The sequence below is a fragment of the Megalobrama amblycephala genome, linkage group LG5, assembly GCF_018812025.1.
Source record: "Megalobrama amblycephala isolate DHTTF-2021 linkage group LG5, ASM1881202v1, whole genome shotgun sequence".
Classification (NCBI taxonomy): domain Eukaryota; kingdom Metazoa; phylum Chordata; class Actinopteri; order Cypriniformes; family Xenocyprididae; genus Megalobrama; species Megalobrama amblycephala.
The window spans coordinates 25,379,809-25,404,330 of NC_063048.1; the positions used below are offsets into that span (position 1 = coordinate 25,379,809).

At 37.1% G+C, this 24,522-nt stretch overlaps 1 protein-coding gene across 1 annotated transcript in view; it reads right to left on the reverse strand.

Annotated features, from left to right (window-relative positions):
* Window positions 1-24,522, reverse strand: part of ush2a (Usher syndrome 2A (autosomal recessive, mild)) — a 250,931-nt gene that overhangs the window by 178,235 nt on the left and 48,174 nt on the right. The window contains 9 exon segments of the mRNA XM_048191491.1: window positions 640-870; window positions 7,426-7,570; window positions 10,856-11,025; window positions 13,628-13,906; window positions 16,229-16,726; window positions 17,823-17,981; window positions 20,636-20,771; window positions 20,773-20,800; window positions 22,800-22,983. Of these exon segments, the coding sequence (XP_048047448.1) occupies window positions 640-870; window positions 7,426-7,570; window positions 10,856-11,025; window positions 13,628-13,906; window positions 16,229-16,726; window positions 17,823-17,981; window positions 20,636-20,771; window positions 20,773-20,800; window positions 22,800-22,983 (1,830 nt within the window).

Below are 24,522 nucleotides of genomic sequence, written 5' to 3' on the forward strand. Positions count from 1 at the left end.
CCAATTCTTACTATTATCTAACTATTAACTATGACTCTTGCCTCTAATTACTGCTTAATAATAGTTAGTAAGGTAGCTGTTAAGTTTATGTATTGGGTAGGTTTATGGGATGTAGAATATGGTCATGCAGAATAAGGCATTAATATGTGCTTTATAAGTACTAATAAACAGTCAATAGTACTATGCACGCTAATAAGCAACTAGTTAATAGTGAGAAATGGACCATAAACCCTTTCAAAATATTCTCCTTTGTCCATGAGTGGAGAAAGACACATTCGATACATGCACACTATCTAGTTTAAGCGCTCAAGCCATTCGAGTATGCTGTCAATCTTCTTATGATTCATCCTTATGATTCATCCTTGCATGTTTTTCCAAACAACAACAACAAAAAATTGTCAAAATATAATAACATTTGTACATCTGTCATAACAACTTTGTTTTTCAGCCAACTTCAAGAATCCCTATTATTTTTAACCCCTTCCATCCAAGCACCTTGCTCAATTCCAAGAAAGAGGAATATCTGATTTCACCCGGAAATATGTAAAAATATATATATAAAATAGGTACTGATCAGCTTCACATTTATCAATCAATTGTGCATTTTGAGGCACACAGAGCATTGATGAGACCCCGTACCTGTGAAGTCAGTGTTGACAGGCAAAGTAGAGCTGGGAAATCTGAAGTAGCCACTCCCTGTGAAGCGTCTCCCCTTAATAACCTGGCTGTGGGCATCAGACAAGGACACATCCGTCCGCTCCACGTGGTACAGAGGTGGAGGCCCGTTTAGCTCAGCCGGGGCATCCCAGGAAACTTTCATCGCAGTCATATTCAGCGGCCTTAATGCAGGGGCCCTCAGTCCTGCCGGAGCTATCATAACAGAAAAGAGGAAAGGATGGAGAGATATGAGAATTAAAAAAAAAGAGATGTGCATTTATAGTCATCGCTCAGTTTCATGCATGCTGCTGTAATGATCTAATGGGGCTCTCATGTAGGCTGAGAGGAAGTAAATTACCTCGGCCTGACACATCCTCTGTGCATTTAGCTCACTCTGCCTGTCAGGCCGTCCACACCAGCAGCGCTAATAAAAACCCTCCATAGGGAATGGACGTGTTGTCTTCCAAGGCCCATCACGGCACACAAGTCATAAATTACACTCAATCAATAGCACTTGAGTCTATATAATTGAAACTCTGATATCATTTCAAATCCCTCCCGCTGATTTAATAGGATTTGTGTGAAGTCTCGCTGGACGTTTATCGTTTTTGCCTTAAAACATAAGGCGGTAAAAATGAAGTGTGACTGACGTGGCTTCACGTGCCCTTAAGTACTACAAGGGAAGTGATTATTCAGTAAGAGTCTGCAGATGGTGGAAATTCATTAAAGGGACAGTTCATTTACTCACTCTCATGTTGTTACAAACCTGTATGACTTTTTCTTCTGTAGAAGACAAAAGGAGTTTTGAATTTTGTCATTCATCACAGGAGCAGGGATTTGGAATGAATGGTTCTTTTAAGTAGGATCTTTTAAATGAATCTAATGATCCATTTCAGAAAACTGCTCATAATAATTCCAGGATATTCTTAAAAAAATATCAGTCACACTTTAGATTAGGGTCCAGTTCTCACTATTAACTAACTATTAACTATGACTTTTGCCTCACTAAACTCCTAATTACTGCTTATTAATAGTTAGAAAGGTAGTTGTTTAGATATTAGGTAGGATTATGGGATGTAGAATATGGTCATGCAAAATAAGGCATTAATATGTGCTTTTTAAGTACTAATAAACAGACACTATCCTAGCAATATGCATAATAATAACTAGTTGTTAATAGTGAGAATTGGAACCTAAACTAAAGTGTTACCAAAAAATCATATTTTTAGCTTGATAAAGGATAGTCATAAAGATTTGGAATAAAAATGAGGGCTGATGATGACCGAATTTTCATTATTGGTTTTTAAATTATTTAATTAAAAGTACAATTTTGATTCTTGGGGTTTTATTTTTTAATTTGCAAATCCCTGAACAAAATACATTTTCTTAGTCTATTGTAAGCTAAATACAGTAGCGCTGATGGATTGAGCTTGATTAAACGATTCATGTTTCCTTTTTCAAACCAGCACATTTAATGTTTTGACATGGATCAGCAAAAAGGTTAATATTGTCTTCATCACATTAATGACTAAGTCAAAGACAGACATGTCTAGCACCAATTACAGCCTGGCCTTAGTATTTGCTGTATTTATACCGCCTGACATTTTTCTGTGGAACTATAATACTTATTTCTGTACAGGAAAAGTATTGATTTATGCATAATTGTCTAACCTTCTCATGTGGGGGGAATATATGCACTCCGTAGTCAATGCGATGTGTACGGGCGAGGTACACTTGTTCTGCTTGTCTTTATGGATGTAATATACATAAAACATTACCATCAACTCTTGATTAGCTGTTCACATTTCAACAAGATCAATAACGGCAGTGTGCTTCCTTTTTAAAATGCTACAGGCTTATGTCCTCATCAGAGAGGGCATGTGCGCTCAAAAGAGAATTATGGGACCTTTTACACAGAAAGAAAAGGAAAGGAGGGGCAGACTAAACACTTGCTTTTTGGAGGGATTATGGATATTGGTCAACATAGATGCTTGAGTAGCTTTAAAAAAAAAGTTTTGGGAAATATAATCTAAAATTATAAAAATGTGTGCATATATCAAAGAAATTGATGCCTTAAATTGATCAAAAGTGACAGTAAAGACGTTTATAATTTTACAAAAGACTATTTAAAAAAAACTGTTATTTATAACTTTCAAAATGATCCTGGAAAATATATATTTGAATGCCACGTTCATACTGTACGTTTTGGGGATTGACAACCGCATTTACTTACAGGTGTGAGTCTCGAAATGTCCCGTTTACACAGCAACTTACAGTAGCGTCTCGAACACTGTCTGTCTGTATGAACCATAGACTGTGGTATGAACATGCAATGACAGTCAAGCCCTTGTTCTCTTACTAGTAACAAAGTCCCTTTAAGACAAGTCATTTCATTCGGCGGCCATCTTTGAAACGCCTCTCGGGCATCCTGGGCATCATGCAGCTCCTATCTCTTTGAATGGGGAAACATCAGATTCTCCAAAACTGTTCGTCAACCTTACGATTAAATTTCATATTTGAAATCACCAATGAAATCTAACAACAACCGACTCATAAATATAGTTTCTAAACGCTCGAATCATGACAAAAAAACCTGTATTTTTTCAGGCTGGATCAAGCTAATGCGCATGCGCAGACCTAAATGCGCGTCTCTTCTGGGGCGCTTGTCTGAATGTTTCTATAGAAACCGGTGATTCTAACGGCCGCTGAAGTGACGCGTGACTTTACCAGTCGGCGATTGGCTCTTTGCTTTAGAAGGCGGGACTTATTCCGCCATATTGCGCGTTACACTTTCTCCCATTCAAAACAATACGAGTGACACGTCTTGTGTTATGGTGCGTTCAAGTCATGTCGGAAAGATCGTATTTACGAGCAGAACCAACATGAACGCCACCACAATGTCGTAAATACCAGTGGGAAGCTCGTAATTTTCTTTAAGCTCCGATCTGTACGAGTTGGGGGCGTGTCAGTCAGAAACATAGCAAAATACCACAATACTTACAGGTATTTAGCAGTGACATTGTCAGGCTTTTCTATTTACAACGAAGTAAGCTGATTCCCAGCAAAAATACTATAGCATCACAATATAAAAATGTAATATGTAACAATACATTTTACAATGGCTTCATAAATTAATTAAAAACATAAAAAAGCAACATACAACTAATGCACATTCTTTGCTCTACATTTTCTAGAAGCAGAATTGTTGTTATTTTGTGTAATTACTTTAGAGAAGGCACACCGCCATCTTACTCCGACGAAAGTGACTTGAACGCACCTACTGTCGTACACACGACTTCCCACCTCGTACATACAAACTTCCCAGGAAGACTTGAACGCACCAATATTCTATAGTCTTTGCTAGTAACCATAACGACAGTGACCAACGTAATATTAAAGATGGCGACGTCCATAAAACTGAAAAGTCTTATCACTTTTGACATGACAAGAGACTAACTGAACCGTGAGTTCATCCATCAAAACTTCATTAACCAACAGCAGCATGTAAACATGCACTAGCCAGAGTCTTTAACCGTTGCACTCGCGTGTCACGTCCTTTGCGAAGTCTCGCGCATGACACAGGATTTGAATTTGGAAAAGAAGCACAAAACCGACGGGAGCCACTCCAGTGGAGAACAGTGACTGGATCAACCACCTTAAGATGACGCGCTGCTCATATCTCTGTCGCTGTAAGTTACCGAAAGCGAAACCAAACACAAAACACCTCGGGAGAGCGGCTTTCTGAGAATGCGGTTGTGAGTCCTAAAAATTTACGGTTATGAGTTTGGTTATAGAATGCGGTTGTCACTCCCGTAAATAACCGTACTGTGTGTGAATGTAACTGTATTAAGGACTCAAATACAGGACTGACAACTGTTTTCTGCTGCTGTGTGAATGTGAATGATTAGAATGATTTCTGAAGGATCATGTGACACTGAAGAGTAATGGCTGCTGAAATTGCAGCTTTACTATTAAAGGAATACATTTAATTTAATATAAATTAGAAAACAGTTATTTCAGATTGTAATTATATTTCACAATATTAATGCTATGATCAAACAAAATGTAGCTTTGGGGAGCACAATAGATTTCTTTCAAAAACATCCTTACAGAGCCCAAACTTTTGAACAGGAGTATACATAAAAGAAAAAAGAAAAATGTCTTCAAATAAATCTTGCATCTGACAGGGCTATAAATTGTGTATGTTATGCATTTGAACCAATCATGGCGGCTTGCCAAGCAACAATTAAATGGATTGTGTACAATGATTTTGAATAGTTACTCTATGCATGCAGAAATTTCTTTGATCTTTGTCACATTCTGCCTTGTTGATTAATGTAATTTTCATTGATTATATGGAACCAAAACCTTGACCGCAACCAGGCACAAAATATCAAATACTGTGCTTGCCGAGATCTTTCAAGTCTGTTCAATGAAAACTGACATTGTGGCGCATATTAGTAAAGATAAATCAAAAACAATTAAATATTGCCTCAAAGAATGTGAATTAAAAGACAAATCGGACTCATAAATTCCAAATTACTGGAAACAAAGAGTGTTTATTTCCACTACTGTGTTCTATAGCTATGAGAGACATTAATCTACAGTTTAATTATTCTGCTATAAAGATATGAATAACTTAAGTGTCTCCGTTCATTTCAGTGGTGTGCTATTTAAAGCAATTTGATGTCATTCCACTCGGAGAAAGCAGATGCTGACTTCTCGGTTTGAACAGATGGTAATTCTGTCTAATAGTGCATTGATGTAATAGTGATGTGCATTGTGTATACAGACAGTCATAAAACGGAGGTAAGGCTCAAATAAATTGCAATCATCAACATTAAATCCTGGCAGAGTGTTGGGCGAAAACAAGGCTTGAGGGAGACATAGTCTTGAGTGGTCCAGACAACAGGTTGTGTTGGGCTAGTCAGCATGCTTTTGTTCAAATGTACGGGAGGTGTGTAAGGACATTAAGAGAAACTTGTGTGGAAGCGGAATATTAATGAATTGGAGACACGGCAAATTCAGCTTAAGTGGTCGTAAAATGGGCTTTCATATGAAAAAATAAAGGAAAAAAAGAGCAACATGATATTAAACCAAAAAATAACACACAAAATACACACAATAAAAACTGATGTACAAGTCCATATAAATGAAAAAATCAAAGCAAATATTTGCATAAGAATTTAACTACTGATACCCCATGCCAACAAAAAAACCTTCAATAATAATTCTATAAACGGACGCAAAGCGTTAAAACCCTCCTGCCATATGGAAGAGCCGATGACATCGGCAGCTCTGTCGGCTGCAGCATATTGAGCTGACCATATGTTACAGCGACGCTGCGAGCCTGACTGATTCATGCCCATCACATTCCACTGTATCAATTAAAGGCCCTTGAAGGCTGCATGATTTGTGCCTCTGTTATTAAACCCTGCTAATTCATCCTACTTACATATTCCTTATAAATCTCCGGGAGTGTGCGGTGATTCATGGCAATCGGGGAGAACGCTACGGCACATTTTTCTCCTTGTAATTAACAGTAAATTGTTTTTACTGCCGCACAATGAATTTCTCGGCTTGGTCCGCAAATGAAGTAGTTAGAAGCGGAGTGGAGAATCCTGTCTGAGGGGTTGGTTTAACTCATTAAGCCTTCACGTGGGTCGTCGTGTAAATGGCAAAATAAAGGCAAAGGGAAAGAATTGAAAAGGGAAATGAGGCTGGTCATTGTCAGAAAGTATACGCATTTCCTTCCTGTACAATTAAGAAAAGCCCAAATCTGGAAAGGCTAAGCTAGACATATAAGGTAAGCTGTATATACAAGGTATTTTTGGCCAAATTGTTCTACAAATATATAGTTTAAAAAAGAGGTTTTTAATGTTTAATCCATGTGTTACACTGTTAGTAAAGTGTTAATTTTCCTATATCACATTAATAATTGAGCATACTGTGCAAAATCTTGGTCCTCAATAAAAAATAAAAAAATAAAATTTATATATGAATAAAACTAAAATCTACATCCACTATATAAAAGGGAAAAATGAGAGAGCGACTGACTGAGAGAGAGAGAGAACAGAAAAGCCTGATAAAAAATAAAATGGTGTTCTTGATGACACACTTTCAGAAATTGCGTAAAGAACGAACCTTCTTTCCTCTGACTGCTTGACTATTCAAAATTCATCAATTTTAAAGTATGAAAATAATAGAGATAACCTGAGAGTGAATCTAAAATAGCTTTAGTTTGTATTCCTTTGAGATAAAAGACTTCCTCTTTCAATTGAGAGCAGGGCAGACCATATGTGCTCCAGTTCACCGATGGGTTTACGTACACAATTAAAGGTGGTCTGGCCCGGCCCTCACTGAGGGAGACCAATTCAATAAACTGACTATGAGCAATGACAGACACTTTCCATTAAAGGCACTTCATTAATATTAACATAAGAATTAACACCTATTCAGGTTTTTCTCCTTTCGACGACAACATATATCGAAGCTCGCACACCTAATTGGATGTTGAGTGCCCGCACACACATACTGTGTGTGCACTCCATTATAAACGGTGAATTTTTTCTTAAAAGTAGAACGTGATTGGTTCTTGTATCAGGGATGAAGTAGCATTCATGATAGAGAATTTTAAACCAATCAGTAAAGATTTGAAAGTGATGAAAATGAGAGCTGAAGTAAAGATTCAGAACATAGACCTCAAAACATCACATCAATGGCTGCTTGTAAGGTACATTGGATGTAGATGTTAGAGATGGTACCGACCGGAGGCCAGAGTTCGGTCTGACGCAGGTGGACTGCTCACGCAGCCCTGTCTGTTGCACACGGTTACAGTAAAACTGTACTCCTCATAGGCCTTCAGTCCTCCTGCAGTGTAGCTCCGCTCCTGTGCTGATCCACTATACAGCACCTGAAACATGAAAACACACATATTACACTGCGTAACTCACAATTTCACACATAAAGCGGTAATTCAGCATTGGCCAAGTGGTCTTTTTAATAAAACGTAGCTTCCTTTGCAGTAGAAAAGCAGTTATTTTTTAAATTGGTGCTACTTCACAAGAGAAAACACAGAAAAGAGGCTGTTGTCTTTAGCACACATAATGGACTGGGCATGTTGCTGCCCAAGGCCACTCCCAGCCGGCTCATATTGAATAGGCTTGACCAAAGTCAAATACTTGAGTAGGAAATACTTCTTGGCAAACTTTTAATCAAAATGCTGCAGACTTGTACAGTTCCCAGTTGCAAGAATTCAAAGAGTAAACATTTAGCGGAAGTGAGTTATTTTCAGTTTCCACTGAAGGATCCAGAGCATTGTAGGCAGTGACTAAAGGCCACAAAGAATTGTAAATATGGAGAGAACACTGCTACGGAAAATCTGAAGAACCTCTGTGTTTTTAGTTTTTAGTTCAAACTGGATGACTATCAACACAGTATTTTAAGCCAAATGGGGGAGAAGGGGGATGAGAAAGTTTGGAAGAAAAGGAACGGGGTGCACCTTCTGCTCAATCCCCCAAAGCAAAACGTTGCAATGTACAGGTAAGAAGGCTGTTGCCATAGTGTTCCATTTTTAACATAATGCTGATTTAATAGTAGACAAATTGTATTAATTTTCAATGATAAACTTACTCTTACATTAACTGTTTTGTTAACAACCCTCTGTCGATCCAACTGTCCATGAGCATGGAAAAAAAATGCAGAAATACAATCTGTAGTTTTCACTAAAGTCCTAGAGCTGTCAAAAGTGTGCCGAATTGCATTTCTTCATCCTCATTCTGCTTCATCTGGCCGACTTTTGCTGACAAATTAAAGGGACATTTCTCAGTCCAGGTAACAAGGACAAAGAGTAAACATTGTTCATTTACATAGGCTATACTACCAACATTGTATTATACTGGGTTGCTCCGATTGATCGGCTACCGATCACTATCTGCCGATAATCGCTTCTTAATGATTGGAATGGCGATCTCTCATTTTGCCGATCTAATCAGAAACCAATCTCATGTTGAAGAGATTGGACTAAAGACGGGCATCTGCCATCCCTGAGAGGTATGGCATGACATGCAGTGTCCAGTGTGGGTAAAATAATTATAATGCTGAAGGTGAGGTACAGTTAGAGCTGCATGATTAATCGTAAAAAGATTGCAATCTTGATTCGAACACCCAAGCAATCTTATTTTATTAATTACAATGATTCGCCCGTGTCTATTAAACCTTTGATACAATCATACTGGAACATTCAAATCAGTGATTGTGCTGCCATGCTGAGCCAGAGAGGGCAGTTTTGGACCACACAGTAGTTATTTCTGTGTTACAAATATTCAAATTATCACAGAAGTATTTAGATAAAAGTTTAAATTTAGGATATAAACACTGATGTCTACAATAGCGATCAAAATAGAGCAAACTACCTTTTTAAACTAACTTGGCGCTTCAAATAACGGTTGTATCAATTACATCTTGGTGACTGTTAAAAATGTATTTGTCATCGAATCATTTATTCAAAAGATTCCGTCAAAAACACTAATTCATCAAGTAATGAAACAAGTATTTATTAATGAGTCATTGTGTTCATTCAAAACCATTTTTTTTTTAAATAATTCATTCAAATGAATGAAACATTTTTCCAGCAATTAGAGTCCAGCAATTAATATATTGTCAGAACCTCTAGTGAATTACATGTTATTTTGTTTCCCAAGTTCGTGTGCCCATATAATCTTAGCGTAAGTGGTAAACAGATTTGGCTTGCTGTCTGCTATAGAGGGACTCAGAAAGAATATCCTACTTGAGCTCCGATTGCCCCCCTATAACAGGCAAAAATAAGTACAAAAGGAGGAGAAGGGGAGGAGGAGGGATGCCAAAAGAACTAACAACAGGAAGAGGTAAGATGCTGGTTTTATACCTTGGTATTCATTGGAAGATTAGATGGGCGTACTCCTCCCGAAATTACGTTTATTAACTTCACTTAGTTTAATATTCAGAATCGTGGGAGAATCTTGATCTCTATTTGAAACCAAAAAGATTGTGATTTTCATTTTATCCAGAATCATGCAGCTCTAGGTAAAATTCATATTGCTTTATTTAATAACTTACAAAGTAATTTGAAAACTTTCTGTGAGGCGTAATTTCACAAACAGCCTGAGTGAAGTGTGTGTGATTCTGTGATATTTTATGCAATGAACATTAACCAAATAACAGAAATGAACTAAATAACAGAAAATGCGACAAACACCCTAATGTACATTACTGATAACAAAATGCAAACCATTTTAAACAATCACTTTCCTAAATGAATCGGTTTACCCAATTGTTCTTATCAAAGACAGAAACAATCTAGGAAAGCGTGTTTGATTTTCCTAAGATTGCTCAGTTGTACAGTAAGTGTTGACTGTATGCAGTGTTGAAAACAGTTCTCAGTAAGTACAAGCAACATTTCAGCAACTGAATATGCCAACAGAAGCTCATTCAGTTCTCAAAACTTAAAAAAAAAGCTAGATCTTTTCAACCGCTCATAAGAATGTACACGTGTAGACACACACTGCATAGATCACACCCCCAGAGCATTCAATACCTGACTGACCTGACATATTTATTAAAAAAGTGCATATCTGTAGATTACTGATGGAAAACATCAATGCTAACATACACTTATCAAACTAATTAAAATCTAAGATAATGAAATCCAATTAAAAAGAGGATTGTTCAAGAAAAGTAATCTCAAAAAACATCCTTGAAACATTTGCCACGAAGACAGGAAAGGTGATTCTGATATGGAAAACAGTGCTTTAAATACAGACTAACATGCAGGACATGACACTACTTTAACCTTTAAAGGTTTGCTACCCGAACGAAGAAAAAGAAACACAAAGATTCACATGAGTAATAGAGGAGACCTTTTTGGACAGTTCAGCCCACGCCACATGCATACTGGGACACAAGCCACAAGCTATGGAATTATGAAACTGGACAGAAATGAAGGTTATTGGGGTCAAAAAGAAAAAGCTTTTTTCATTTCTATGTAAACTTTCTTTATCAATATAGCAACAGATATTAAAGAAAGTGGAAAAGAAAAACTTGCTTGAAAAAATGGAGCAATGGGAAGTGTTCTGTGTGATGCATGAGGCAAAGTATAGTAAATATTCTGGCAGTGGCCCTTTTCTATCAAGAAAAAAGTTTAATGTGCTGCAATGGATACCTGAGATACTATAGGTGGAGCATATGGGTTGGACATTTGTTCTTGGTGAAGGTTGACTCTGTACTCAGTCACTTCGCCCCTGACATCTTTGTCCTGTGGCGTTTCCCAGCTCACTCTGAGTGAGGACGAGGACACAGGAGACACTTGAGGAGGGGGCATGTACTCTGGTACTGTGGGGCAGAACAGATGATTCATCAAAACAATGAAATATTTTCCTAATCAGCATTTTTGTCTTGTTTTTCCAACAAGTTAACTTACTTGTGACACTAATTCACAAAATTAGGAAAAAATTAAGACTTGTTTGAGAGAATACTGGAATTAAGTTTCTTTATTTTGTTTTTTATTGCATTTTAATCAGTTATTTTGTCTATGTTGTCTTTTGTCTATGGGTTATTTTGTCTGTCTAGATCAGATACAGATAAACTAGCACAGTAAGATTACATTTATTTGAATGCATTAGTGAGAGAGCGATTGCGCGTGTGAATTAATCCTACCTGTCTGCGCAGCGTCTCTCTACTAATAGTGAAGCTGTGTGTTTTAGTTACTTCAAAACCAGAAAGAAATATATACTATAATTTTTCAGTTTCTAAGCTATTTTATTAATAAATCACAGGAAAAAGCGTTTCTGCACTCTTGAACATTTCTGTGTGTGTGCGATCTGCACGTGATGTGTGTCTGTATGTGTGTGCGTGTGCTACAATGTCGCAGCACATTAGTTTAGAACGGCGATTAACTTACCTGTACAATAAACTGTTCATAACGTGCATTCATCCGATCAACACTGAGTATCCATATGGTATATAAACAAACATAACTTGTGGAGTGCTCTCGAGGTATGCATTTATTTGTCATTTTAACTGATGAAAATGGAGAGTTAAAGAGTCGACATAATAATAGGTGTCTTATCCTGTTGCCCCTCTATAGGACAGCATTAGTATTGCAGCCAATGCAAATTTATGGTATTTTTGGAATTTTAATCGTAATTTATAAGAAAACCATAAGTCTGATCAGTTAGAAAAGATATAGCAACAAACTTCAGAACACTCAAAGAGTTTGGTGCTTGTAGCATTAAAGGGTTAGTTCACCCAAAAATGAAAATTCTGTCATTTATTACTTACCCTCATGCCGTTTCACACCCGTAAGACCTTTGTTAATCTTCAGAACACAAATTAAGATATTTTAGTTGAAATACGATGGCTCCGTGAGGCCTTCATATTGAGCAATGACATTTCCTCTCTCAAGATCCATAAAGGTACTAAAAACACATCTAAATCAGTTCATGTGAGTACAGTGGTTCAATATTAATATTATAAAGCAACGAGAATATTTTTGGTGTGTCAAAAAAACTAAAGAACGACTTATTTAGTGATGGCCGATTTCAAAACACTGCTTCAGGAAGCATCGGAGCACAATGAATCAGTATATCGAATCATGATTCGGATCGTGGTTCAAACCGCCAAACGGCTGAAATCATGTGACTTTGGCACTCCGAACTGCAGATTCGACACAATGATTCATTTATGCTCCGATGCTTCCTGAAGCAGTGTTTTGAAATCGGCCATCACTAAATAAGTCGTTATTTTGTTTTTTTGGCGCACCAAAAATATTCTCGTCGCTTTATAATATCAATATTGAACCACTGTACTCACATGAACTGATTTAAATATTTTTTTAGTACCTTTATGGATCTTGACAGAGGAAATGTCATTGCTCCCTATGAAGGTCTCACGGAGCCATCAGATTTCAACTAAAATATCTTAATTTGTGTTCTGAAGATGAACAAAGGTCTTACGGGTGTGGAACGCCATGAGGGTGAGTAATAAATGACAGAATTTTCATTTTTGAGTGAACTAATCCTTTAAAGCTCTAGGAGGAGTTAGAGTTAAAAAAAATAGTCTCAGAAGAAAACAGAATAATAACAATGATGTTTAATTGCTGGGTAAGGTAATATATTTTTACTGAATATAACGCTAAATAATGGAAAAAATAAATAAATAAAATATTATTATTCCATGGAATAGCATATTTATAAATTCTAATTTCTTTATAAAATAACTGACAAAATGATTCTGCTCTACACTGTTCAATCCTAACTCACTTCAAACAGCTGTTGGGTTGTCCTCTTAACACAACCTTTGACAAAGAAATCTGCAAACTCAAGTGCATCTCGTCAAACAAAAACATGGCCAGATATAAAAATATAAAGTACACCTCCCTCTAAGTGTCAAAATATAGAGAGGAAGTTGACAGAAACACTAAATGGAGCTTCAGCTGTCTTCTCTTTGAAATCAAAGAGAAAGCCTGGATGGGTTCCTTCCTGTGAAGCACTTGCGGTGAAAATTTATCCCACATAAACAATCCCTCACATGTTTATGCTAATTCCTCATTTCCGTTTTTCAGGAACTGTCATTCTACGCTGTAACACTAGCCACCTATTCTTTCTCTGCTTAATAAGCATCTCCTCAAAATCAATTCTCCAGGGCTCCCATCTAAATAAAGACTGAAGATGCAGGATTTTCTCTGCGGGATGGAGCCGCGTTTGTGGCCTATGAAATGCTATACTTGTTTATTTCGAACTGTTTTGAGTGTTGTTCAAGATAATTTGTTTCATAATCTCTTTGGATATAAAACAAAATGAAATGAGCCGTCCGTAACAAAAGTGATTTTTAAAATTTAATACAAAGTTTCATTTCATTTTATATAGTTACAGTCATCATAGTTTAGCATTGGTTTTTGTTTAAATGTTTAAATGGCTTTCTTTCTTCAACTGACCTCCTTCTGCGGTACGTCCCACTGCCCACTCTGACAGGGTACTGCCGGCCATGTTGACCGTGAGCACTCTGAAGCGGTAGGTGGAAAATGCTTCTAGATTCGACACCACCGCACTGCTCTCAGGTGGTGTTAGAGCATTCTCGTTGGCTGAACTCATCGATGGCCGTGGGTTCAGCCAGCCACTACTGAGGAAAACCCTTTGCTCTGGACTGTGACTGGTGGCATTTCTCTGCGACTCGTTCAGCTGCTGCATAAAGAGCTCATACCTGATAATTATACCTGGAGAGAGAAAAAAAGAGATGCATGAAACCTACATATGCCAATACCTTCCTCCACAATCCCTTATTAAGCCTCAGAAAGAGGCAGATGATATTGAGATGTAAGACTGGCCATTGACAATACACAATTACAGCTGCTGCATGAAATTATGTAGAAAAGAGAGGCAGACAGAGAGAATCAGATAGACACAATTAAACTGAGAAGAAATTCATTGAGAGAATCCTCTAAGGGCACTTTATAATGGTCCATGTTAATGAGCTAATTTGGCAAAAAGCATGATAACTGGCATTAAAAGTCATTGATATACAGAGGGCTATTTTGTGACGCTTTCAATGGCGCGAGACACAATACATAATTGTATGCAGCAATCAACTGTTTTAAATATGAAATGTTTCTTTGCGGCGCACAGTCCCATCAGTTTATATTGCGAAATGAAGCATGGGCTGAGCCTTAATCAAGCCTCTTGGTTGTAGATTAAAGTTCGTAAGGAATTAATTTTCATCCTGGCTGAGATCAAATGGCATCTCTATAATAGTATTTCTCATTATTGTAATGATGTAGCTGGAGACAGCTAAAAGGGAAGCTACGACAGAGCAGAAGAGCATTTCTGCTCCGCCATGGAATCACTGTTAAATAAATGATGTCTAACAAAATCATACTCCCTCTAAATTAAAAAAAAAAGTAGAGAGAAATTTTATGACTGATCTGTTTAATCTATCTGAATATTTAAATTTAAAAAATACATTTAACATCCTAGTACCAATCAGTGTGGGGTTAGGAATGTCATAAGCTGTTTATTTATTTATTTATTTTATTTTGTTTCATCATATTAGGTCTGGTGGAAGACAAAAAAATGATATCAAATAAAACAAAATACCCCAAAAATATGTAAAAATCAGGGAATAGCGTTCATTATAACAATGGGAACGCATTAAGCCGGGGACACACCTAACGATTAGCTGAAACATTCTAAGACTGAACTGAACACACATACCGATTGTTTCCTTCGTCTGGAGCCGATTTATATACTCACACATGGAAATTGAACACCGACTGTAATCGCAGACTGAACGCAACTGGCTCTGACTGGACACGTTTGAGAGTGATCAGTCATAAGTATCAATTTACATTCATAATCGGCCTTACAAACGTTAAGTGTGTGCACAGCTTTAGTTCTCAACCAGGAGACTGGGGCCCATTGAGGGTCCTCATCAAAATTCTAAGGGAGCTGCAGGATGACTTAAAATAATTTAGTTAAGGGGAAAAAAAAAATAACTGAATTTTTTATATATACTGTATATAATTTCCCCCCTCAACAACTATTGTTTTAATAAAGTAAAAATAGTTCTTGAAACTTCTAAAAAATCTCAAAAATAATTGTGGTAAATTAACCAAATATCGTGGCTAATCAAGTATTGTGTTAGACAATTGGGGCTAATAAAATATTGTGTACAATTGGAGGCCTTCAATTCAAAAAGTTTGAGAACCACTAACATATACCCATGCCTTAAAGGTGCCTTAGAATGGTTTTTCACAAGATGTAATATAAGTCTAAGGTGTCCACTGAATGTGTCTGTGACGTTTCAGCTCAAAATACCCCATGGATTTTTTTTATTAATTTTTGTAACTGCCTATTTCGGGGAATCATTAAATATGCGCCGATTCAGGCTGCTTCCCCTTTAAATCCTCGTGCTCCCTGCCCCCGAGCTCGCGACTCTATGGATCTTAACAAAATGTTCGTCATGCATCATGTAAGTATAGTATTTATTTGGATGTTTACATTTGATTCTGAATGAGTTTGATAGTGCTTCGTGGCTAAGGCTAACATTACACACTGTTGGAGAGATTTATAAAGAATGAAGTTGTGTTGCATTTGCATTATACAGACTGCAAGTGTTTAAAAATGAAAATAGCGACGGCTCTCTTGTCTCCGTGAATACAGTAAGAAATGATGGTAACTTTAACCACATTTAACAGTACATTAGCAACATGCTAACGAAACATTTAGAAAGACAATTTACAAATATCACTAAAACATATGTACATATTACATATTAATGATCCTGACTGTTATGTAACAGTCAGTGTTATGTTGAGATTCGCCTGTTCTTCGGAGGTCTTTTAGACAAATGAGATTTATACAAGAAGGAGGAAACAATGGTGTTTGAGACTGTATGTCATTTCCATGTACTGATCTCTTGTTATTCAACTATCCCAAGGTAAATTCAATTCTATGGCACCTTTAATGTGTGCCCCCCATTTTTCAAAGTGCCCCAGTTTAAAAACAGTAAAAAAAAAAAAATGCTCTAAGTGTGTCAGTACCATTGGGTAACACTGGAGGTTCCCAGTCCACTTTGAGTTGAGAGGACCCTAGGGTTGTGATTCTGGGTGCAGGCTGCTGCTGGGGAGGTATCTGAGCGGTAAGTACGATCAGACTCTCGCTGCGAGTACAGCCTCCGTTAGTGCAAGCCTGCAGACTGAAGTTGTATCGAGTGAAGGGTTGCAGCTCCTCAGCAGTAGCCTCTGTTTGAAGTCCTGTGTAGTGGATCCTCTCTTCTCCGGTCAGATCCTGTATCGAGCTCAGGGTATAGCTGTCTATTGGACCAGTGGTGTTCAAGGGCTCTGTCCAGTTAAAGGAAGCGCTGGTGGGCTTGGCTCGACCCACAAGGGTTAACTGGAGCTCCTCTTGCTCGGGTACAGCCGACAGGGTGCGTAATCTGACTGCGGCACTGCTGGTGTTAGCACGGATATTACTGGTGATGAGCTGGTAAGAGTATGTTGTGTAAGGGGACAAATCAGCATCTGTGTAATGCATAGTTCCTGTATGAGAATGAGAAAGAGGAAGCTGTCAAATGAGATTTTGGTGCTGATGACAATGTTAATGATGACATCACTACCATTCAAAAGTTCAGGGGTCAGTCTCTTATAGTCCTCAAGGCCTAGTAATACATTTTTCAAGGTCAAGTAAAAATTGTAATATTGTGAAATATTATTACAATTTATATAAAATATATTTTAAAATGTTTGAGAAACTGTTTTTATTATTATCAATGATGAAAGCAGTTGTACTGCTTAATATTTTTGTGAAAGCCATGATACATTACAATATATCAGGATTCGATTAATAGAAAACTGAAAACAGCATTTATTGGTAAATTTATTGATTTATTGGCATTTTTTTGGTAAGTTTTAAATGACTTTACTGTCACTTTTGATTAATATCTTTATTTTTACAAACAGTATGGCTGCATATCAGCACGGCTGTGATTCGTCCGTAGGCAATCACAGCGTGCTGATATACTGTACAGCCATATCGCACGGCTACCTGTGTGATATTGTGTTTATACAACAGTTCGACGGCACGAGTGAGTAAATAAATAAGAACAACAACGGAGTGTCTTTAAAACCCTCTTTTGTGCAGCACTACTTCCTATGACGGTCACTTCTAGCGGAGTGATACAAACGGTGAAAAGGTAGGAGTGCTGTTATCACTGAAATATCGCACGGCTATCAGCCAATCAGATTCGAGAACCAGACAGAACTGTTGTATAAATATATATATATATATATATATATATATATATATATATATATATATATATATATGAATTAATAATATATTTAAAAAAACATTGATTGTCTTTGGGGATTCACACCACATGACATTTTGAACTACTTGAACTAATCTTGCTTTGTCATAAAAAGGTCAAATTAATACAGTAATGAGAGTCTGCAGGGTCTTCTATTTTATATAATTTTAATCTATCAACATTATTGCATCACATTTGATTAGGGCACAGAGTTAAAGTATCATTTAATTCCAGAACACAATATTAAATTATATATACAGGCAAAGACATAATGGCAGCACCATAAAACATTTGACGTTCAGAAAATCTGTATTATTCTGACTAACCGAATGGGTGCTGGCTATAGCTGATCTGGATGATCTCTGAATCTCGGAGCAGCATGTATGTCAGTGCATTGCTGTTGGGGGAGTCAGGGGCTCTCCAGCTCAGCTCTATGGCTGTGGAGTTCAGAACCCGGCCGAGGGGAGGAGGCTGCTGTCGGGGATCTGAACAGAAGTGGTTTAAGACAGTACATATTGGTGATAAATCCGTGAAAAAGAACTACAGTAAAGAGGTGGAAGACACAAGGTTAAAGCACCACAAATGCTAGCTAACAGGGAAAATGGACTATAAATTTACAAGAGCAACAATCATTTGTTACATGTAAAAAATGCTAACTTAATAAAAACACTGTACTGGAGGGACACATTAGGGCTTTGAGAGTCTCTGTGAGGCTAAGTGCTGTATGCTCTAAACACATATAGACCCATAAACAGGTCACCTTTCATTATACATGCTGAATGTTTATAAAATAGATATACACTGAACCCAGAAGGGGTATAAAATATAGAAATGTTCAGCTATAACAGAAGGATGCAACATGATTAAATTTGAGTGTCAGCTCCTGTAAGTATTTTGAATAAAGTATGTAATAAGTGCAGCGTAAATATCACATCATTTGAGTGACGGCAGTGAGTTCTGACCTTAGGTATGCTTCTCTTGCCTTAAACTTGGAAAGCAATTTGACTATATTGGTAAAATCTGCATTTAAATTACAGTCACTACAACAAAGAAACTCTGTGATGTGATGTATAAGAGGCATTTTCCTGTTTTTGAGCCAAATGGTGTGTTGAGCCAAAGAAATTTACTATCATTAAGGCGCTCAAATAAAGTTCCTTAAACTCCGGTGACATGGTTTGACAAGTTCTCTTTTCTATCTTGAAGTATTTCCTATTAAAAACCAAAGATGAGGTAGGATATATCGAAGAGCCTGCCATTCTTTTAGCCACTTGCCTTTAATTTCAGGCAAAATCATGCTTAACATCTTGTACCATGGATGACAGCAATGAACATACTTTCAAAGTTAATAAATTCCAGCTACTTACTCCAAAACCAATTTATATTTGGGAAAATAAATAAAGTATGAGCGCATAAGTGCAACCCAGAGCTCAACATGAACACGAAAGCAGCAAAAACTCCAATTTCATTAATCATCATTAAAATGTATTATTTATATTGCGCATATGTTGTTATGCTTATTGCAGTATTGTGCCATTAGCTTAGCAACATGCTAAAGTAAAACTTGAAATCAATTGCGAATTATTAATATAAACATGTTCACAAGAATAAGCATTTAATCAGTATTGCTGAAATATAAATATAAGAGGAAAATCAGTCAAACTTTAGATTAGTATCCAAATCTTACTATTAACTAACTATGACTTTTGCCTCAATAAATTCCTAATTACTGCTTATTAATAGTTAGTAAGGTAGTTGTTAAGTTTAGGTATTGGGTAGGATTAAGGGATGTAGAATATGGTCATGCAGAAAAAGGCATGACAATATTCTTATATTAATATGTGCTTTATAAGTACTAATAAACAGACAATATCCTAGTAATATGCATGCTAATCAGCAACTTGTTAATAGGGAGAATAGGACCCTAAATTAAAGTGTTACTGGAAAAACTTTAAAGGTGCCCAAGAATGCTTTTTCACAAGACGTAATATAAGTCTAAGGTGTCTCCTGAATGTGTCTGTGAAGTTTCAGCTCAAAATACCCCATCGATTTTTTTAAATTAATTTTTTAACTGCCTATTTTGGGGCATCATTAACAATGCACTGATTTACACTCGGCGCCGCCCCCTTAAATCGCGTGCTCCCTGCCACACGAGCTGTCGACTATATTACAGCGCATTTACAAAGTTCACACAGCTAATATAACCCTCAAATGGATCTTTACAAGATGTTCGCCATGCATGCTGTATGCATGCTTCGAATTATGTGAGTAAAGTATTTATTTGGATGTTAAAGTTTTATTCTGAGTGAATTTGAGGCTGTCCTCCGTGGCTAATGCTACTCTGTTGGAGAGATTTATAAAGAATGAAGTGTTTATGCATTATACAGACTGCAAGTGTTTAAAAAATGAAAATAGCGACGGCTCTTGTCTCTGTGAATACAGTAAGAAACGATGGTAACTTTAACCTCATTTAACAGTACATTAGCAACATGCTAACGAAACATTTAGAAAGACAATTTACAAATATCAGTAAAAATATCATGCTATCATGGATTATGTCAGTTATTATTGCTCCATCTACCATTTTTCGCTGTTGTTCTTGCTTACCTAGTCTGATGATTCGGCTGTGTGCAGCTTGACGTTAACTGGCTACCCTTGTGTAATCCCTTTCATAATGTTGGGAACATGGGCTGGCATTATGCAAATATTGGGGCGTACACCCCGACTGTTACGTAACAGTCGGTGTTATGTTGAGATTCGCCTGTTCTTCGGAGGTCGTTTAAACAAATGAGATTTATATAAGAAGGAGGAAACAATGGGGTTTGAGACTCACTGTATGTCTTTTCCATGTACTGAACTCTTGTTATTTAACTATGCCAAGGTAAATTCAATTTTTGAATCTAGGGCACCTTTAATTAAACAAAAATTACAAATGCTGCTTTGTTAACTAACTGAAATAAAGTACTAAAATAAAAATAAATGAAAGCTAAATGGAAATATATAAAAAAAAATTGACAATAGCACATATCAAAATTTCTAAAAACTAAAAAAAAAATATATTGATAAATACAATAATAGTATATAAATAATACTAAAATAACACTGCTATTAAAATATACTTAAAGTATATATTGAATCAGACCTTTACTGCAGCCCAGGTAGTTGTCTGAATCCATGTGACTGGCTCCCTCCACACAGGCATCACATTTATCTCCGGTCACATAAAGCTTGCACAAGCATTGCCCCGTCTGGGAGTGGCACGTGCCATTGAACCCCCCCCACAGGATCACATCCACACGGCTCACACCTAGATACATGAAGATCACAAGAGACACAAAAAACCATTTTCATAAGATAAAAAACAGTATCACTTCCTTTGACATTGTCCATGTCCGTAGAGGACATGAAATCAGGTAATTAACCAAAAGTAACAAGTCCAGTTTTATTTACAAAAAACTGTGAGTCTCTCCGACTGGCCAAGATACGAAGAGTTGCAAAAAGTGAATGTGTGCATGTTAGTGCGTGTGTGACTGTGTGGGAAGGGGGACACTTTGACTAAATGGAGGCATTCACAGTCACCTGTCAGTGACACTTCTGGGAGGGGTGTAGGGGATGGAGGAGGAAAGGCCCTGAGGGGCCAGCAGCGGGTGATGTGGGGGCCAAGCGCCTGACACCCTCGAAAGCAGCTGATAAAAGCCACAGACTCTTAATGAGCTGAAAATTTGTTCTGTCAACTAGAGGGGCGTTTTGGGCTAAGCCACCCGTTTCCCAATGTGGTTCGACCTTGACTCCTCAGAAGGAGACAGTGAACTTTTTTTTTCCTTCCCCCGTCATGCAAAAATGAAGCCAGCTGATGTATCAAATTCTGTGATCAGGACCAATATTGCTATGTTCCACATGCTTACATTCTCCATATTTGAAATATATCAGTAGCTTGCAGCTATCAAATAAATGACTCCAGATTGCGCCTCCATGTTTGTCTAGAACAGGTGTTGCAAATAGAGCTGGAAAGTTTGCAGACAAGAAATTGAACAAGTTTGACCAGCAACATGAAAAAAACAGTGAGCAGATAAGAATATGACCTACACTTCTGTAAAATAAAATTTTTCCCCCCAAGGTTAAATGATTAGCCATGCACCATTCTCCATGTAGCCTATGTTTGTCATTTTCTGTGATGGCTAATCTTCCCTAACCATATTGTGGGTTTTTAACTACCTCTGTTAGGTGGTCCGCAGCGGGTGAACCAATAAAAGAAAACAAAATAAGATGCATCGTCTTATTGATTCCGAGGCGGACAAATGAGTTTATAATATTTAGATAAAGAAATCTTTATTGTGTAGGATCTCCTGATGCAGTTCAAGCTTCCCCTCTAATCAGTTTAAATAGTTCATTTTTCATCCTTACCGGGCGAAAGAGTGCAGCTGGATGGATTGCGTATGCAGTGATCTGTCACGACTCGTATGGATTAACAATTTGTGATGTCCGGTAGCCCTGTTGTTGATGCATTGAAAACACACGCTCATGCTATTTGCATCTCACCAGCCAACAATTAATGTTCTCCCTACCTACTGCGCATCCCAACATCACATTTTTAATTTTTTTTGGGAGGGGGAGAACACTTAAAAGGTAAACGATGGTTAATATGGGAAGCGATGTCCCCCACTGTTCCTTTTCTTCACCCAGCATGGCTGGAGTAGTTAACCATCTCCTACAAGCCTTCAGGAAGGTCATTCAATGAGACTTCAACCAAACCACCAAGACTTAAATATAAAAATCATCAAAAGAAAATCTGCCGTATGTAGGAAACGAGGGAAGAAAAACATGAAAAATAATTTTCCAATCCACTGACTCCTGAGAATGCCAAGTTTTCCATCCCCAACTTAGGCCATATGTTCAAGCTGGGGAGCTGCTTTGGAGTATATCATTAAGACAGCTAACATATGATGTATTTACAACCTAATTGATGTATCCAACAAATCAACTATGCAGAGAGCATTAAAATGCAGCCTCGTTTAGAGGCGGGAGACTTTAATGGCTAATTTGACCTTTGCTGGCTCTGCCTGAACCCGTGGGCCAGTAAGCAGCTAACTGGCTCAAATCGCTATGAAAAGTGATGTGCATGATTTTCTAAATGGGCTTTATTCACTAGTGTTCAGTCTCGGTGACGGGAGGGAGGTCTGGAGTCATTTTTGATGGTGATTTACACTGTTCTCTTTTACTTGAAGATATATCTTGCTGCATGGTAATAAATGAAAACGTCTTTCTCGAACATGACCGAAATAAGGGTGTTAGACTATAGCACTGACCTGCCAACACTTGGATTAAATCCAAAGAAGAGATCCTGGCACTGATCGCATCTGCGACCAGTCAGTGATGGGTGAGCACACACACACTGCCCTGAGTGGGCAGCACACACCCGCCCCACCGCTCCGACCGAGTGACATTCACACACTTCACACTCACTCATACCCGCCTCCGACAGGAAGAAACCTGCAATGACAGGATGCGAAGAAACATAAACATACTCATTATGCATTTACGTCTTCTTTTGCAATCACCATGAAAATAAAAAATCTGTCATTTCCTTGATAAAAATGAGCACATTTTTAAAAAAAGAGTACAGAAATAGAATATACTTGAGTGCAAAATTAATGTAATGTTTTCAAATACTAAAACCCATTTTAGCCCACCGGCAACTATAGTTGCCGCAGTGTATGGTTGTCATTTTCCTATTGTAAGTATTTTTTTGGATGTTTTCCATGTTTTATGTCTCAATGACATGCAAAAGAAAAGTAATTTTCATGTTAATATTAAGAATTTTTTGGTCACATACATATATCTATGAGGGTCTCTAGAATCATCCAAACAAAACAAATCTTACAAGAGATCTATAGTTTTTTGTATACTTAGTCAAAAGTCCAAGCGGCAACTATAGTTGCCGGTGGGCAAATGACTTGTAAGTACATACATCATGGGGAAATGGGGTATACTGTGTTTAATGGGTTAATAAATCAAGGTTATTGGTCTTGTTTAGTTCCTTTTGCTTTCATAATATTTTATATTGATATATATTGTTATTTGTGTATTTATTTTTTTGTTTTTTGTTTGTTTGTTATATGTGACCCTGGACTACAAAACCAGTCATAAGGGTCAATTTTTTTTTTAAATTGAGATTTATACATCATCTGAAAGGTGAATATATATAAGCTTTCCATTGATGTATGGTTTGTTAGGATAGGACATTTGGCCGAGATACAACTATTTGAAAATCTGGGATCTGAAAGTGCAAAAAAATCTAAATACTGAGAAAATCGCCTTTAAAGTTGTTCAAATTAAGTCCTTAACAATGTATATCCATTCACAAAAAGAATTTTTTATATATTTACAGTAGAACATTTACAAAATATCTTCATGGAACATGATCTTTACTTATTATCCTAATGATTTTGCCATAAAAGAAAAAAATTCATCATTTTGACCCATACAATGTATTGTTGGCTATAGCTACAAATATACCCGTGTGTACTGGTTTTGTGGCCCAGGATCACATATAGGAGTTATTTTTTCTAATGAACAATGTAATTTAACTTTTCTGATACACAATGCTCTGTTGGAGCAACTTAATGGCTGCACTTTGTTCTGCACTATGTTCCACCACTTTAAGACTAATGTATTTGTTGTTTGTTTTGTTTTCATATTCAAGAGATTATAATCTAGATCATCTTTTTTGTGTTCACATCGAATGTTCATCGACTTTGATTGATCTGTTGATCTGTTGAAAGCAGTTATTTTGAGTTAGATGCATAAATGTTGTCATTCTATTCAAATTTTACATTCAAGGGGTGTATACAACATATTTGCCCACCGGCAACTATAGTTGCCGCACATTCAAATACGTTTTTAAAGAAAAAAAACAAAAACCTGGAGAAAATAAATGCAGAACATGTTCACAGAGGACACTATTAACAGGACTATATGCATGAAATCATTCAGAAAAATTTGGGCACAAATGGGTTAATTGCATGTTAT